General features: G+C 43.1%; 1 protein-coding gene across 3 annotated transcripts; it reads left to right on the top strand.

The window, feature by feature from the left end:
- Positions 1 to 2,243: 2,243 nt before the first annotated feature.
- Positions 2,244 to 14,136, top strand: os9 (OS9 endoplasmic reticulum lectin). Of its 3 annotated transcripts, none has more exons than XM_036983662.1 (15): positions 2,244 to 2,495; positions 2,919 to 3,101; positions 3,619 to 3,682; positions 3,947 to 4,023; positions 7,633 to 7,731; positions 7,909 to 8,110; positions 9,602 to 9,739; positions 9,869 to 9,963; positions 10,045 to 10,099; positions 10,209 to 10,300; positions 10,419 to 10,619; positions 10,820 to 11,027; positions 11,401 to 11,568; positions 12,225 to 12,334; positions 12,589 to 14,136. In XM_036983662.1, exons 1-15 carry the CDS (start codon positions 2,346 to 2,348, stop codon positions 12,727 to 12,729), a joined length of 1,983 nt encoding a protein of 660 aa, XP_036839557.1. In that variant the 5' UTR covers positions 2,244 to 2,345; the 3' UTR covers positions 12,730 to 14,136. The 3 variants fall into 3 exon arrangements, with proteins under 3 accessions (XP_036839557.1, XP_021465607.2, XP_021465608.2); XM_021609932.2 differs by having other exon boundaries at positions 9,863 to 9,963; XM_021609933.2 differs by lacking the exon at positions 11,401 to 11,568 and having other exon boundaries at positions 9,863 to 9,963.
- Positions 14,137 to 14,906: the final 770 nt, after the last annotated feature.

Below are 14,906 nucleotides of genomic sequence, written 5' to 3'. Positions count from 1 at the left end.
TGAAAACGTGATTGCTGATGCGCTCTCTCGTGCACCCTGCTCCTAAATGTTTACGGGACTGACCATTGCTTCCTATTGTCATGTTCTCTCTGTCCTGTCTGCTCCCTCCTGGTCTTGTTTTCTTCGTTCCTCTTAAATGTTGCTTCCTGTGCGAAGGTTGCTGAGGTTTGGGGAGGAGGTTGGCTGGGGCAAATTGTAAGTGTCAACACATAACCTCTCACCAACTTGGGACGCAGGAGGCTGTGTCAATTTGGGACTGCAGGAGCTGGTATGTTGTTCCGGGGTCCTTGTTGGTCCCCGGTTTTATGGGGGGGAATGTGACGACCCTCCCACTCTGTCTGCCGTATTTTGTCTTTGTTCTTGTTTCCTTATTAGGATGCCGGTGGGCGGAGTTGAGAGGGTCGTCAGCTACATGGGAAACACCTGGGCCCAGGTGTTTCCCAGGATAAATACACCCCTTCCCCATTCATGGAGGAGACTCTCTCCATGCAGACATTTGTAGATTGTGTTGTGGTTCTTGGTGGCCTGTTTGTTTGTTTGCTTTGGCACTTTTCAACACCCTGCATACAAAACACTCACTTACGCTACTGATTACTGATTACACACATCATTGTATATTTTCCTTAGTTGCTTTAGTTAATAAATATATATTTTGTTACTCCTTATCTCCACGTTGTCTCCCTTTGTTACGGGCTTTGAGCCGGTTCGTGACAACGGTATGTACTGCCTAAAGGGGCAGCAGCCCCTAAATGGCATAAGCTCTTATCAACAATAACTTTGGGCCCAGGGTTGTGAAACAGGGGAAGGCAGTCCACCAACTTGTCCCACACTGACCTGATTGCAGTTAGCTTGTCTCTCTGCCCCCGAGCTGGTCTGGTGTCTCGGTTATCGAAGCGGATAATCCTGGAAATAATGTGGAAGTTTTCCCAGAGACATTGTTGCACAGAAAAGTTATCTGGCAGTTTCTGCATCCCACAGGGATTCTGTGGATTCCCGATTGGATCTACAAATACCAGCAAGGATAAGAACTTCAAAGTATGCATGTGAATGAGTTTGGTCCATCTCCTTCCATCTCTCTCCAAAAACACACCTTCCTTCCAAATTAGTGCAGTCCAGAATGATTTTCTGATGGTGTCTGGGATGAACAGTTCAAAATAAGACTTTATGTCCTGCACACGAGTAACCGCCATCCGCGTATGCCCTGGTTGCATCCTTATCACATTGGCAGCCATGTGGGGTGGCTCATTCCTTGGACAAGAAGACCATTCAAGTTCACACTTTTTTGACATCCATATTTCTCCTCCTGCCGGCTGCTGATGAGCTGATTGCTGACAGGCTGGTCATGGGAATGGCTGAGGGTCAATCTCATCCTCTTCTTCCAACTCAGTCAGACTCTGAATTGACAGAGACATGATCCTCATATTCTGAAATTTAAGGAGTCACATATGCCATGGTAAGGAGTCACATATGCCAAGCTATTTATTATGTGTCCCTCCCCAAATTTGCACCTGGCTGGGGTATATTTTTTACAATGTATCGAAATAATGTATTGTAATAACATTGTGCAGGTTCCCGCAATACATTGTGTAGTTTCACACACTACAAAGGGTAAAGAGTGCGAGAAAAGCTGAAGACATGCAGATAGGCAGGGAGACAGACAGACAGGTTATTGGTGTTATGTTGAAACAGCAGGCCCAGGGAGGAGGGTGACACAGTGAAGGCACACAGCAAACCTTTTTGTTTCATTTTTACTTGTTTTGACCTACACATACACTTTTCCACACTTTTATTACCCTCGGGTCCAGTGGACCTGAACACCAAATATGTGCTTTATAAATGTGTAGGGGTGTACACAGTGTGCACTCAATGAAAATGTGTTATTTTACATGTTCTTCACAGAAAATGAGCCAAGGCCAATGAGTCTCAGGTTGAAAAAAATATTAATTGTATAGTTTTTATTTGAGTAAACATTGAAAATTGGTCCCACAGACCCAAACACCACACAAGGGTTAACAAGGGTTAAATGAAATCTCAATTTACCCGGGGAACCGGGCCATGCAAAAGGAACTCACCCAATGATGTATGAGCCACGCCTATACATACTTATTCGACCAATCGACGAAACAGTCGTGTCCAAAACGAGGGATTCTGGATAAGTTTGACAATTATCCAATAGGACAACGTAGTGGCTTTGATTGACATGTATAATACCGTATTATGTGGTATTTGATGTCCCTGTTGTCCAATCCATGACGTTCCATAGCACAAATAAACAGCAACAATACTTGACAGATGTAGCTAGCTAGCTTATACCATAGAAGAAAGAGAAGCAGAAACTAGCTATCATGGCTGCTTCCGTGGTTAGGTGGTTGAGGGGATTGTACGTTTTCTTTTTGACATGTCAGCTATCCGTCTTGGCTTTCTTGAATCTAGAGGAATTAAACGAGGTGAAATATGGGATCCAGATTCTTCCCGATCCTGTCATTATGGGGCAGGTGAGACGTGAAATTAAGAATTTATAGTTTACGTTAGCTAGCATGCATGGTCTCAGCGATTCTGCCCAGTTAGCTATCTAACGTCACTGTAGATCGCTAGTGGAGTCAGATGGCTAATGGCTTGCTAACGTTAGTCGTGATATTTGAATTAAATTATAATGCACTAGCTATCTAATTAGATGAAGTAACGTTATAGTGCTGCTAGCTAGCGCACCAGTCAACAATGCGGACGTTACCGTTATGCACAGTCCGATACATTGTGCTAACTGTTGCTACCTACTAATATGTAGCTATCGTTTAGAAAACGCAGTTTCAAGTTGACAGCAGCTGTCAGATAGCATACTTGCCTAGTTCGCTATCTCGTTAACTAGCTATGTAATAGTCTGTTTTATCTAGCGTTATGTCATGTTTTCTACAATGCAGGCTAAGACAGAAGAAGTCATGCTGGTGTCCAGCAAATACAAGCAGATGTATGAATGTCGCCTTCCAGCCCAGGCAGTGAGGTTTCACCAGGACCGAGCCTCTGAGCCTGACTCCCAAGGCTACACCGGACCAGGCATCCCAGACCTGCTCAAGCCCATGCACACTGCCCCCTGCCTAGTGAAGGTCAGACACACACACACAAGAAGACTAAGGGGAGGAATACTATACCACTGCCTAGAGACAACAGTGCTTCATATTGCATCAATGTCTAAACAGTTTTCTCCCCTGGCCACTTTACACCAGAACTATTGCAGACAGTTATAAAGTGATGCTTTTAATTAAATGGAAGAGAATACGTTTAGTTGGCCCAAGTTGGATGCTTGCAATGAGTTGTGCAACTTGTATTGACAGTTAAATACCTTTCGTGCTTATCTGATTTGGTCAGTTTGCATAACCTAACCATCCAAATTGTCTCTACAATAAGCTACCTCTCTTACTGTATATGGATGACGAAGTCACTTGGATTATTGAACTTGTAACCTACCGGACCTTGAGTTGGACAGACTCCATATGCATATTAGAACTTCTCCATATAAGGCAGCCTAGGCTATTTGCTATTCTTCTAGTATTGTAAGGTCACTGTCAACATGAATATGAAATGTCATAGCAACTGAAACGTTGTCATTCTCTATAACTGCAGACAAAAGACTGGTGGACATATGAGTTCTGTTATGGACAACACATTAGACAGTACCACCTTGAGGGTAAGATTTATTTTCAACCACGGTGTTTGCCAAAAGTTAACACAAGTAGCAACAGCTGGATCATCTTGTTTGTACTCACTGTTTACACTTTCACCATGTTTATTTTGGATCCCCTTGTTACACGTCATTATTTACTTCTCTGGTGTTGACCTGTCTAGTGTTGACCTGTCTGTCAAGTGCTGCTGCATCACATGGTTTACCTGATGGTGCTTTGTCTATTTAGATTTAGGCCTCTAATGATAGTCTGTTTTTATCTCTCCACAGACACAGACATCAAAGGGGATGTTCTCTTCCTGGGGTACTATGATTCAGAGTTTGACTGGAACAATGAAACAGCCAAGGTAACTGGTTTAATCCTCTGTTGCATGCAGCCCCTCTCCTCTCTACCCTTAAAGCATTTTGTCATACTTTGTGGTGTTACTTCGTGGCGCTGGAGGGGATGACTGACGTTTTACGTCCTCCTAACCAACTTTGCTATTTTTTAAAGTTTTTTTTTGCATTTCACTTTTTAAACTTATTTTGTACATAATGTAGCTGCTACTGTCTCTTATGACCAAAAATAACTTCTGGACATCAGAACAGCGATTACTCACCTCGAACTGGAAGAATAATTTTTCTTTAACAAGTCAAACGCGAAGGATATACTGCTTTCTCGGGAACGGGCTCAAATCCCCGTCATTTGCGTGAAAAAGAGGGTGGAGGCTGTGCTTCCTTCTCATAATTCGTAGGCCAGTGAGTAAACTCCCATTGCACGTTGGCCAATAGAACAGATGGCAATCATTGGAAAATAAAATAGATGACCTACGATCACGATTATACAACCAATGGGACATTATCTGTAATATCTTATGTTTCACCGAGTCGTGGCTGAATGACGACATGGATAATATAGAGCTGCCGTTATTTTCCATGCACCAGCAGGACAGAGAAGCTACGTCTGGTAAGACGAGGGGCGGGGTTGTGTGTCTATTTGTCAATAACAGCTGGTGAGCGATGTCTAATATTAAAGAAGTCTCTAGGTATTGCTCGCCTGAGGTAGAGTACCTTATGATAAGCTGTAGACCACACTATCTACAGAGTTCTCATCCATATTGTTCTTAGCTTTCTATTTACCACCACAATGCTGACACTAAGACCGCACTCAACCAGCTGTATAAGGCCATAAGCAAACAAGAAAAATGCTCATCCAGAAGTGGTGCCCCTAGTGGCTGCAGGCAAACTTAAATCCGTTTTACCTCATTTCTACCAACATTTCACATGTGCAACCAGAGGGAAAGAGAACTCTAGACCACCTTTACTCCACACACAGAGATGCATATAAAGCTCTTCCCCTGCCCTCCATTTGGCAAATTTGACCATAATTCTATGCTTCTGATTCCTGCTTACAAGCAAAAACGAAAGAAGGAAGTACTAGTGACTTGCTCAATATGGAAGTGGTCAGATGACGCGGACTGTTTTGCTAGCACAGACTGGAATATGTTCCGTGATTCATCAAATGGCGTTGAGGAGTGTACCACATCAGTCATCGGCTTCATCAATAAGTGCATCAACGATGTTGTCCCCACAGTGACTGTACGTAGATATCCCAACCAGAAGCCATGGATTACAGGCAACATCCACATTGAGCTAAAGGCTAGACCTGCCGCTTTCAAGGAGCGTTACACTAATCTGGACCCTTATAAGAAATCCCGCTATGCCCTCAGATGAACCATCAAACAAGCAAAGCGTCAATACAGGATTAAGATTGAATCCTACTACATCGGTTCTGAAGCTTGTCTGATGTGGCAGGGCTTAAACTATTACGGACTACAAAGGGAAACCCAGGCGTGAGCTGCCCAGTGTCGCGAGCCGACCAGACGAGCTAAATGCCTTTTATGCTTGTTTCGAGGCAAGCAACACTGAAGCATGCACGAGAGCACCAGCTGTTCTGGACAACTGTGTGAACGCTCTTGGTAGCCGATGTGAGACTTTTAAACAGGACAACATTCACAATGCAGCGGGAACAGGGTTACCAGGACGTGTACTCAAAGCATGCGCGGACCAACTGGAATGTGTCTAAACGGACATTTTCAACCTCTTCCTGACTGAGTCTGTAATATCTACATGTTTCAAGCAGACCACCATAGTTCCTGTGCCCAAGGAAGTGAAGGTAACCAGCCTAAATGATTACTGCCCCGTAGCACTCCCGTCGGTAGGCATGGAGTGCTTTGAAAAGCTGGTCATGGCTCACAACAGCATCCATCCTGGATACCCTAGACCCACTCCAATTCGCATACCGCTCCAACAGATCCACAGACGACGCAATCTCAATCGCACTCCACACTACCCTTTCCCACCTGGACAAAAGGGAACACCTATGTGAGAATGCTGTTCATTGACTGCAGTTATGTGTTCAACACCATAGTGCCCACTAAGCTAAAGACCCTGGGACTTAACACCTCACTCTGCAATTGGATCCTGGACTTCCTGAAGGGCCGCCCCCAGGTGGGAAGGGTAGGCAACAACACTACATCTGCTATGCAGATCCTCAAAACTGGGGCGCCCCAAGGGTGTGTGCTTAGTCCCCTCATGTACTCTTTTCACCCGCAACTGCGAGGCCAAACACAACTCCAACACCATCATCAAGTTTGCTGACGACACAACAGTGGTAGGCCTGATCACCGACAATGAGGAGACACCTATAGGGAGTAGGTCAGAGACCTGGCAGTATGGTACCAGGACAACAACCTCTCCCTCAATGTGAGCAAGACAAAGGAGCTGATCGTGGACTATGGGAAAAGTCGGGCCGAACAGGCCCCAATTAACATCAACGGGGCTATAGTGGAGCGGGTCGAGAGTTTGAAGTTCCTTAGTGTCCACATCCCCAACGAACTATCATGGTCCAAACACACCAAGACAGTCATGAAGATGGCACAACACCTTTTCCCCCTCAGTAGACTGAAAATATTTAGCAGGGGTTCCCAGATCCTCAAAGTTCTACAGCTGCACCTTCGAGAGCATCCTGCCCAGTTGCATCACTGCCTGGTATGGTAACTTTTTTACACTGTTGCTACTCGCTGTTTATTATCTATGCATAGTCACTTCACCCCTACCTACATGTACAAATTACCTCTACCCCCACACTGATTCAATACCGGTACTCACTGTATATAGCCTCGTTATTTTGTGTGACTTTTATTTTTTCGTAACTCTATCTTCAACTGCACTGTTGGTTAAGGACTTGTAATAAGCATTTCACGGTAAGGTCTACACGTTGTATTCGGCGCATTTTAACAAATAAAGTTTATTTGATTCAGTATGTGTTTAACTCTGCTCATACAAAGGACAAAACCAAGAGTTTTTCATGTATACTTGCTGGAAAACATGCAAAAAGCATGTTGTGTAAGCCAATTGAGAGAGAATGTACAGGAAAATCTCAAGCTGTTTAGATTTGTATCCTACTTTGTTTTTCACCCATTTTACTATAGTTGCATTAGGGTTAGAATGAGTGCTTGGCAGGTACGGGGCTGCTTGTTGGTTTTGGAACACAGCATGTACCTTGTTCAGGTTGATGATATGATGAGGAAAAGAACCGCGTGTGAGGCTGAATTGATTGCTACAGCAGAAGTGACTCCCTCCCCTGAGACTCACCCGCTGTTTGAAGTTGTATGTACAGGATACACTGTCCAACAAAATTCTTACTGGCAGGTTCCTTCTGGACAATTCAACAACAATAATACAAGTTTAGATTACCAACATAAAGTAAATGGCTCAGTAGAATATAATAAACATTTTAAGTATAATACAGGAAGGCACAATTTATGGTGCAATATTTACACGTCTATCAGGAAAGGGGGGCATTGGGGGCAAGTGTTTAAATTTGTAATGGTCTATGCAATTTGATGATGCAGTAGAATATCCATGGTGTATGCGTTGATAATAATCTCTTTCTCTTCCTCCCTGGTGCCCAGGCCTCCAAGCAACACAGACTGAAGCGCTACCACAGTCAGAGCTATGTCAATGGCTCCAAGTGTGACCTGAACGGGAACCCCAGGGAGACTGAAGTCAGGGTGAGAGCCTATGCGATGGGGTCTTAATATTGCAATAGACATCAGTAAGGACAACCTGTGTTTTGTATTGTATTTAATACATCTTGTAAAACTCCAAACACATTAGATATGACTGGTGTGGCTCCTTGACAATCCATGACTTCTGGCCCCTGATCTGCTCTGGTCTGTGTCGTCCAGTTTGTGTGTGAGGAGGGCTCGGGGGACTACGTGGCCCGTGTGGATGAGCCCCAGTCGTGCCGCTATGTGCTGACGGTCCACACCACCCGCACCTGCCAGCACCCCTTCCTGCGCCCGCCCTACACCGCCAAGCCCCAGGGCATTGTGTGCCAGCCAGCCCTCAGCACCCAGCAGTACATGGACTATGTCAAGGCCCAAGTCTGTGAGTCAACAGGGCCTGGGGGTCTTTGGGAGGGTGCTTGGCCTATACAGTGGTTGCTCAACTAAATGTTTTGCGATTATGCTGCGGGACTTAGAGGTAATTTGTGGTTTAATACGGTACCCTGCGTCACTACTTCATTGCTCTAGACCAGCGCAATGGGGAGTTGGAGCACTGATGATCCTTTTGGGTCCCAAGGCGCTACTGTGTGTCTAACTGACAATTAATGGGCGACATAAACCAAATAGAAACTGAGTCCTCACATGTCCTCAACTGGCAGCTTCATTAAATAGTAGCCACAAAACGCCAGTCTCAACGTCAACAGTGAAGAGGCAACTCCGGGATGCTGACCTTCTAGGCAGTCATTTCTAACACTAATTTATCTCCGGCACCTACATAAAGCTGAGTGACTCACTCATTCATGGCTTTGGATCAAAATAAGTACCAACATTCTTTCTGATAGTCTTTAATATAAAGAAATGTTTTGGTTATCCTGACCTAGACACCATGTACAGTATTATAATAGCCCATTATGGGCTATTAGCAGGACAATATACCTTTTACCAACACCTCTGTATTTTGGTACTTTGTGCATGGCAATTGATCAGTGTTAAACTTTGTGGATGGGGCCTCCCGAGTGGCGCAGCGGTCTAAGACACTGCATCGCAGTGAACTGCATTACTACAGATGCTGCTTTGATACCTGTGCCAGCCGCCACCGGGAGACCCATGAGGCGGCTTTTGGTTTCTCTCCCTCTAAAAACAGAAATAAACCATTCTAAATAACAAACTTTATTTACAAATTAGTGAGAATGTCTCACCCCATGTTTAAGAATGGCCTTTTCTCGCTCACTCTAGGTTAAATTAAAACAAAATAATCTCTAAAATATTGTTAATTTTTAAACAAAGCAATTTATTATTAATTAGTTTAGAATGATATGAAAGCCCATTAGATATTCTCACAGATCAGATTTGCCTTAATGAAAAATGCCTCTTAGATATTCATTTAGAATCCTCCAATCCTCTTATGCTCTTAGTACTGTAGCCTTTTCCCGACCATCACGTCATACAGGATGGAACGGAAAATATGGCATTAACGGAAACCCTAAGGGTTTCGTTTTTCTTCCAATAGAAACGCCATAATATTCAATTAATTAAGCTACATTTCTTAAAATCAATCCCATATACTATGTTCTTACAAAAAAAGTTGTACAATTCTTTAGTCTTCAATATTGGCATTACTATCAAATGCTTCTCAAATATGCCCTCTGGTGGTCTAACTAGCATTAATGGTAAAAATGGCTGACAATCACATAACGTGCCATAGAATTCTGCAGCAGCCCACAAGGTGTGCTGCAGTAAGATGCAACTTTTTAAAGGAGGAACCACTATGTACTGTGATATGGAGCCAGGCTAAATATTTTAATTGGTACTTTCCTGATTTCACAAGTCCTAATGAATAATGTAACTCTGCTTCTCGCTCTTTCATTTTCAGCGGATACGAAACGTAAAGTGGAGCAGATCTCAGAGGAGCTGAAGACTCTTGATGAGATGTTGGCTGGTGACGAGGGGACAGACGAGGACTCAGCGACGCCAACTGATGACCCAGATGTCCTGGGGTCAGACACAAAAGGTACAAATCCCCTTTTCTTAATCAAAGTACTTAATTTATTGGACAGCTTGCTTGCAGGATTTTATAATGAAAGCATCATATTGAGAAATAATCAGTCCTCTTGGTTCATTCCTCTTGGACCAGATGCAGTTCTGACCTCTGAAGAGCCCGAGGATTCTGATTTCTGGGAGGGAGTGACAAAGCCAGGGAGTACCACAGCAACTGACACCACTTCAGAGCATCAGGTACAGTCGGTGATCGTCATATCTTTGAACGTATGCCTTAGTCTTCCACAAGATGGCACCAACAGTGTTTTGTTTTCACAGGCTGGAGAGGATGCCTATGATAATCAGCTCACAGACAATGAGGTCACAGAGGATGGTAATATATTAAACTGGAATTTATTTTTTCACTGCAATATCACTTCTGATGCTTTCAAGTATTTTCCTTTTGGTTAATATCCATCTGGTGTTTTTTTTACTCCTCATAGCTTTTGGAGATGAACAATTTAACTTCAAGATCATCACTGACCCTGCAGACCTGATGAAATTTGTGCAGCATCTCAAAGAGAGCAACAGAAAGGTTAGTGCTGCCTTTAGGCCATGGCACAGTTTACTTTTACCCATAACATTGTATTCATAATGCAGTGACATTTTTGTGCATTTCATTTCAATATGGTTAATTCTGAGTTCGTTCTCAGAAAGCAGAAAATGAAGCCAAACAAGAACGAGAGGAACTCCAAAACGAGAAGGAAAAGGAGAGGGATGAGGAGGGGGATGAAGAAGAGCATCTCTTGCTGCAGGAGTTTGAGGAGGAGATAGCTGACATCTCAGTGCCTTCTGCCAACATTGAGGAAATGAAAGGGGAAATGCAAAAGGAGTTTGACAACATCATAGACGAGGTGCGAACAGACACTAGAGATGCTAGACAAGTGTACAGGCTGGAAATGGGTCTCTGTAATAGAACAGGTTATTGAGTGCTCAACCACATTATTGGCCAAACATCTGAGGTAGATGGACATCTAAATGACCATTATTTTGTCAACATGTTAATATTTTGATTGATAATGTTGCTTCGTGGGGTTTCTCCTTTTTGTTCTAGGCTCAGCAAGAACTGGAGACCGAGGGTCTGAAGGGGGAGTTTGACCGCACTCAGGCAACCCAGACCCTGGAGGCTACTCTGGACAAGCTGCTGGACCGCCTGGAGGACAAAGAGGCCAGGGACACAGAGGCAGAGCCCCAGACAGAGGGAGGCCAGAGGGCCAACGACCCAGCCAGGGGTAGTCCCAGCCTGGCCCCTCGACAGCCAGGTAACTGGGCTCTCTGCCTGGACCTCCACCCTCTGGGCCTGGCTCTGTGTTCATAGATCATACATCTACATTCCGTGTATATTCATTTCTATGTAGATCGCTGTCATAATTTCTTGTTCCATCTCATGTTCAGTACCTTTTTGGAGATTTGCTGTTCAATGCTCAGGAGAGAGTAAAATGGGAGTAGGCTATATCAGTATACTTACAGTCCCATATATAGAGAAAGGGAATCATAGAATACCGGTAGTGAATTGAAAACTCTTGAGCGATCCCACCCACATTGCTGGCTTTAACTCCTACATCCTGTTGCCCTACTTTTACTTGTTGGGAGGTGACCTCTGTTGTTTGTCCCTCTTTTGTCTCGTCACCCCAGACCAAGCGGCTGACGACCTTGTTAAGATCAGAGTTACTAAGTATAAGACAGGCAGCAGTCCCGATGGGGAGGTCAAAGTTCAGGAGATGGGCGAAGGTGACCCCCAGTGGCAGCACATTAAGGACGTGGTTAAAGAACAGCTAGAGAAGGCGGGACTGAAGGCCGAAGGTAGGAAGGGGAGTGCCCAAAAACACACGGCCTGTCTCTCTTTTCCTCTTGATATCTTTAGCGTATGATCATGTCACTCTTCTCATCTAATTTGGGCTATTTAGGTCAGGTTCCAAAAATAGAAGGGGGTCACTGGCAAAACAGAGCTATGCTTTGCATGATCTCGTAACTGTTGAAATGGGTTTTTAAATTCCCTTCAGATCTCTGGTGTGTGGCAAAGTTAATGTGTGAACATATTATCTGAGGAAGCTTCTGGGTGTGCTTGTCATTAACATTTCTGATTTTAGGCTGGAGTTGCTTCTTGTGTAAATATTTTCCACCTGGATTTTAATGATTTGTATATAGCATTAAATATATTTTTAAGAGGTGTAGATGCAACAGTCACACTCTCTCATCCATTTTCATCTGTCTCTTGTGTGCTTTCCATGTCTCGTTTCTATGATCTATTCTCATTTTGTGTGGTATTGTGCCAGAAGCTTTTCAATAGGGTTGCTGGCTGACATTCATGTTTGTGCAGAGTTGCACATTTTAAGCTGTCCATATTCTGGTGTGTGTGTGTGTGTGTGTGTGTGTGTGTGTGTGTGTGTGTGCGCACGCGCTTTGGTCTATGTGAAACGCTTGTTAGTAATTGTAATGTTGATAATGATTTTTTTAAGGTAAAATTGAGGTGAAGATTATAACACGAAGGACAGCTGAGGAGGCTGGGGACCAGTGGTTGACTGAAGAAGATACCAAGTCCTTCAGAGAGCTGCTCATCAACCTACTGGTAATTACAATTTTTTTTAAATCAACCTTTTAAAAAAACACTACAGAGTTTCCTCTTCTGTCTAGAAAAAGGTTTTGATATGTGTTGAAAAAGATCTGTAAGGACATTTTCTCTATTTGGTTCAACGACTGCTCTCAAAACCAATATAAGCAATTGATGGAGAGGAAAGCAGTTCAACATTTTGGAAGAAGTCTAAGTAATATATGAGTAATTGTGTGAGCTATTATTTTTGCTCTTCCCTGTATTTCTCTCAGACAGGGGGAACAGAAGAGGTTTACAAGGAGCAAAAGAGACAGCAGGAGTTGGAAAACAACTACAGATTTGTATGGGGAGAGAGACAGGAAGAGGCCCAGTCCACCAGTACTGCACCGGACTCGGATGATGTGGAGATATGAGCTCTGGGGAGACGTTTCCTCGCATCGTGGGAACCAAGCACCTGTGGAGACAAGGAGTGTCCCTCTCCCCTGTCAGAGCTCTGAACTCACTGTCAAGTCTCAGCCTCCCCTGGGGCCCCACTGGTAAAACCAGTGTCCACAGACACACCTGTTTCCACACTCAGAAATATGTTGTGTCCGTATCAGGCACTTATGTACCTTGCACAAACCAATCCAATTGTCTCAGCTGTGGTAGTGTAATAGTGTCAGGTTTTTTTTCTCTCTAGTGAGAGGCCAATGTGATGGCTGAAAAAGCATTATTTCAATGTTGATTGCTATCAGTTGGAATCAGAGGAGGGTGAAAAACACCATGGACTGGACAATTTGCACATGTGAAAATGTCTCTTTCTTGGACTGTATATGATGTTGAACTTTGCATTTCTACAGAACTATGATACCCTCTCCTGTATCCACATAGCAGTGCTTATAATTACTCCTCTGTATTTGTTTGCTGCTCTACACTGATTAAATCACCTCAATGAGTGATGCACTGGGGGAATTGACCTGCTATTTACGCTTGGCTTCACAACTGGATGAATACAATATGTTTGCAAAATGAGTGTTTTGTTCAATTGATCTTTTATTTTTTATTTTTTTATTCTGCAATGTTTAAAAAGAATGCAGGTTTGGAATCCTGAAAAAGATTGAGACACATATGCTGTTGTAGGCTGGGTACCAGTGTCTCCACTCTCTGTACACCATGTCATGTGCCAAAGAGGCTGGCCTTTCTGCTATCTTCAATTAACATTCTATTGTTAATGAGCTCGAGCAGATCCTGATTCGATCGGAATTTTTGTCACTTTTTTTCTCCACAGAGCATGTTGGTATCCGGTTGCTTTTTTTTGTTTGTCCAGATGAAACCAATCTGTCGAAAGTTTCTACAGTAGCACACGTCTAAATTCTCAAACTAAATACATACTGCAATTCCATCCACAAAATGTCTTAATTCAACTTGCTAACAGCTAAATGTTTTTTAAAACTTTGTTATAAATTATCGTTCTATTTCCGATGTTCCACATGTTGTCAAGGTAAATATGTTAATTCCGGCAGCCACAGAGCAACTCCGCTATAAATCCAGCACATATTAAACAGTCTCTTTGGCAATGACAAGGGGTGGAATGTTAGTCTGAGTACCAGCCTCTTAAGCTAATGTTGTGGTTTAGAGGTTGAACCACAGTTTAAATCAGAATGAGTGTCATTTAGTATAGCTTTTCCTCTTTAATTACATTACCAAGTTAACTTCGTCATTGTGGAATTGACATGCTTGTTGAAGCAATCATACTTCATATGGATTTTGTAGTGTTTTAAAAGATGAGAAATGTTTCTGGAAACTTGACATTTATAAAATTTGAATGTTCAAAACCGTTATTTGAAGTTCAAGATTATATTTAGCTCTAATGGCATTTAGAACCAAAGGATAATCAAATGTAATTTCTCTGAAATAAGTATTGGAGCTCATCTAGTGAGAGAAATGGACACCCTCCCTAAAAGTAATTTTGAGCTGCCTTGTAAAATTTGTTCAGCCAAAAAGGTTATCTTTTCAACATTGTGCTCATAGGGCAGCTGTTCTTATCAACAACTCCATTTTAAAGTTACAACCTTGGCATAGGACAACATAGGAAACTGGTTAGAAAACAGACGTTTCTGACTTGCTAACAGAATGAATGCAGTACATGTATAACTACAACCAGTTAGCGATTCGGAAATGTCAGCGTTTCCTAGTTGAACTCGGCATTGTTTTGCGCAAAGTTTTTTTCAGAGATGTCGAAGGTGTCACAGGCTGATGCGGGTGCGTTGCAAAAATAAATGTAGAAATCTATGTTATTCAATTATTGTGCCAACGCGCGTCTGCTTTGCCAAGGGCTAAAATAGAAGTCAGTTCTATTTCTGACGCAGATCACGCTGCAAGTCCTGCCTCTCCCATCTCCTCATTGGTTGTTAGAAGCAGGTACTCAGCAGGGACTGAAAGACGAACGAGGTCAGTGGCGGTAATGCACCTAATTTATTAAAATTGCCAATCTCATAAAGTCAAGAGAAGGAAAAGGCCTGGAAGGTGGAGAGATGACTAGAAACGATTCGGTTGATCGTTTTATGAGTGGATTAATTGTCAAGGTAGAGGATCTTGTGCATTTCAGGTA

Source organism: Oncorhynchus mykiss, chromosome 7 (assembly GCF_013265735.2).
Source record: "Oncorhynchus mykiss isolate Arlee chromosome 7, USDA_OmykA_1.1, whole genome shotgun sequence".
Lineage (NCBI taxonomy): Eukaryota > Metazoa > Chordata > Actinopteri > Salmoniformes > Salmonidae > Oncorhynchus > Oncorhynchus mykiss.
Note: the sequence above shows the minus strand (reverse complement) of the source record. Positions and strands in the feature narration are given on the sequence as shown.

Coding starts and splice junctions, on each gene's coding strand:
- os9 (XM_021609932.2), top strand. CDS start 2,346: ATGGCTGCTTCCGTGGTTAGGTGGTTGAGGGGATTGTACGTTTTCTTT. Junction 3,102..3,618: donor CTGCCCCCTGCCTAGTGAAG/GTCAGACACACA, acceptor CTATAACTGCAG/ACAAAAGACTGGTGGACATA. Junction 11,569..12,224: donor GGCGGGACTGAAGGCCGAAG/GTAGGAAGGGGA, acceptor GATTTTTTTAAG/GTAAAATTGAGGTGAAGATT.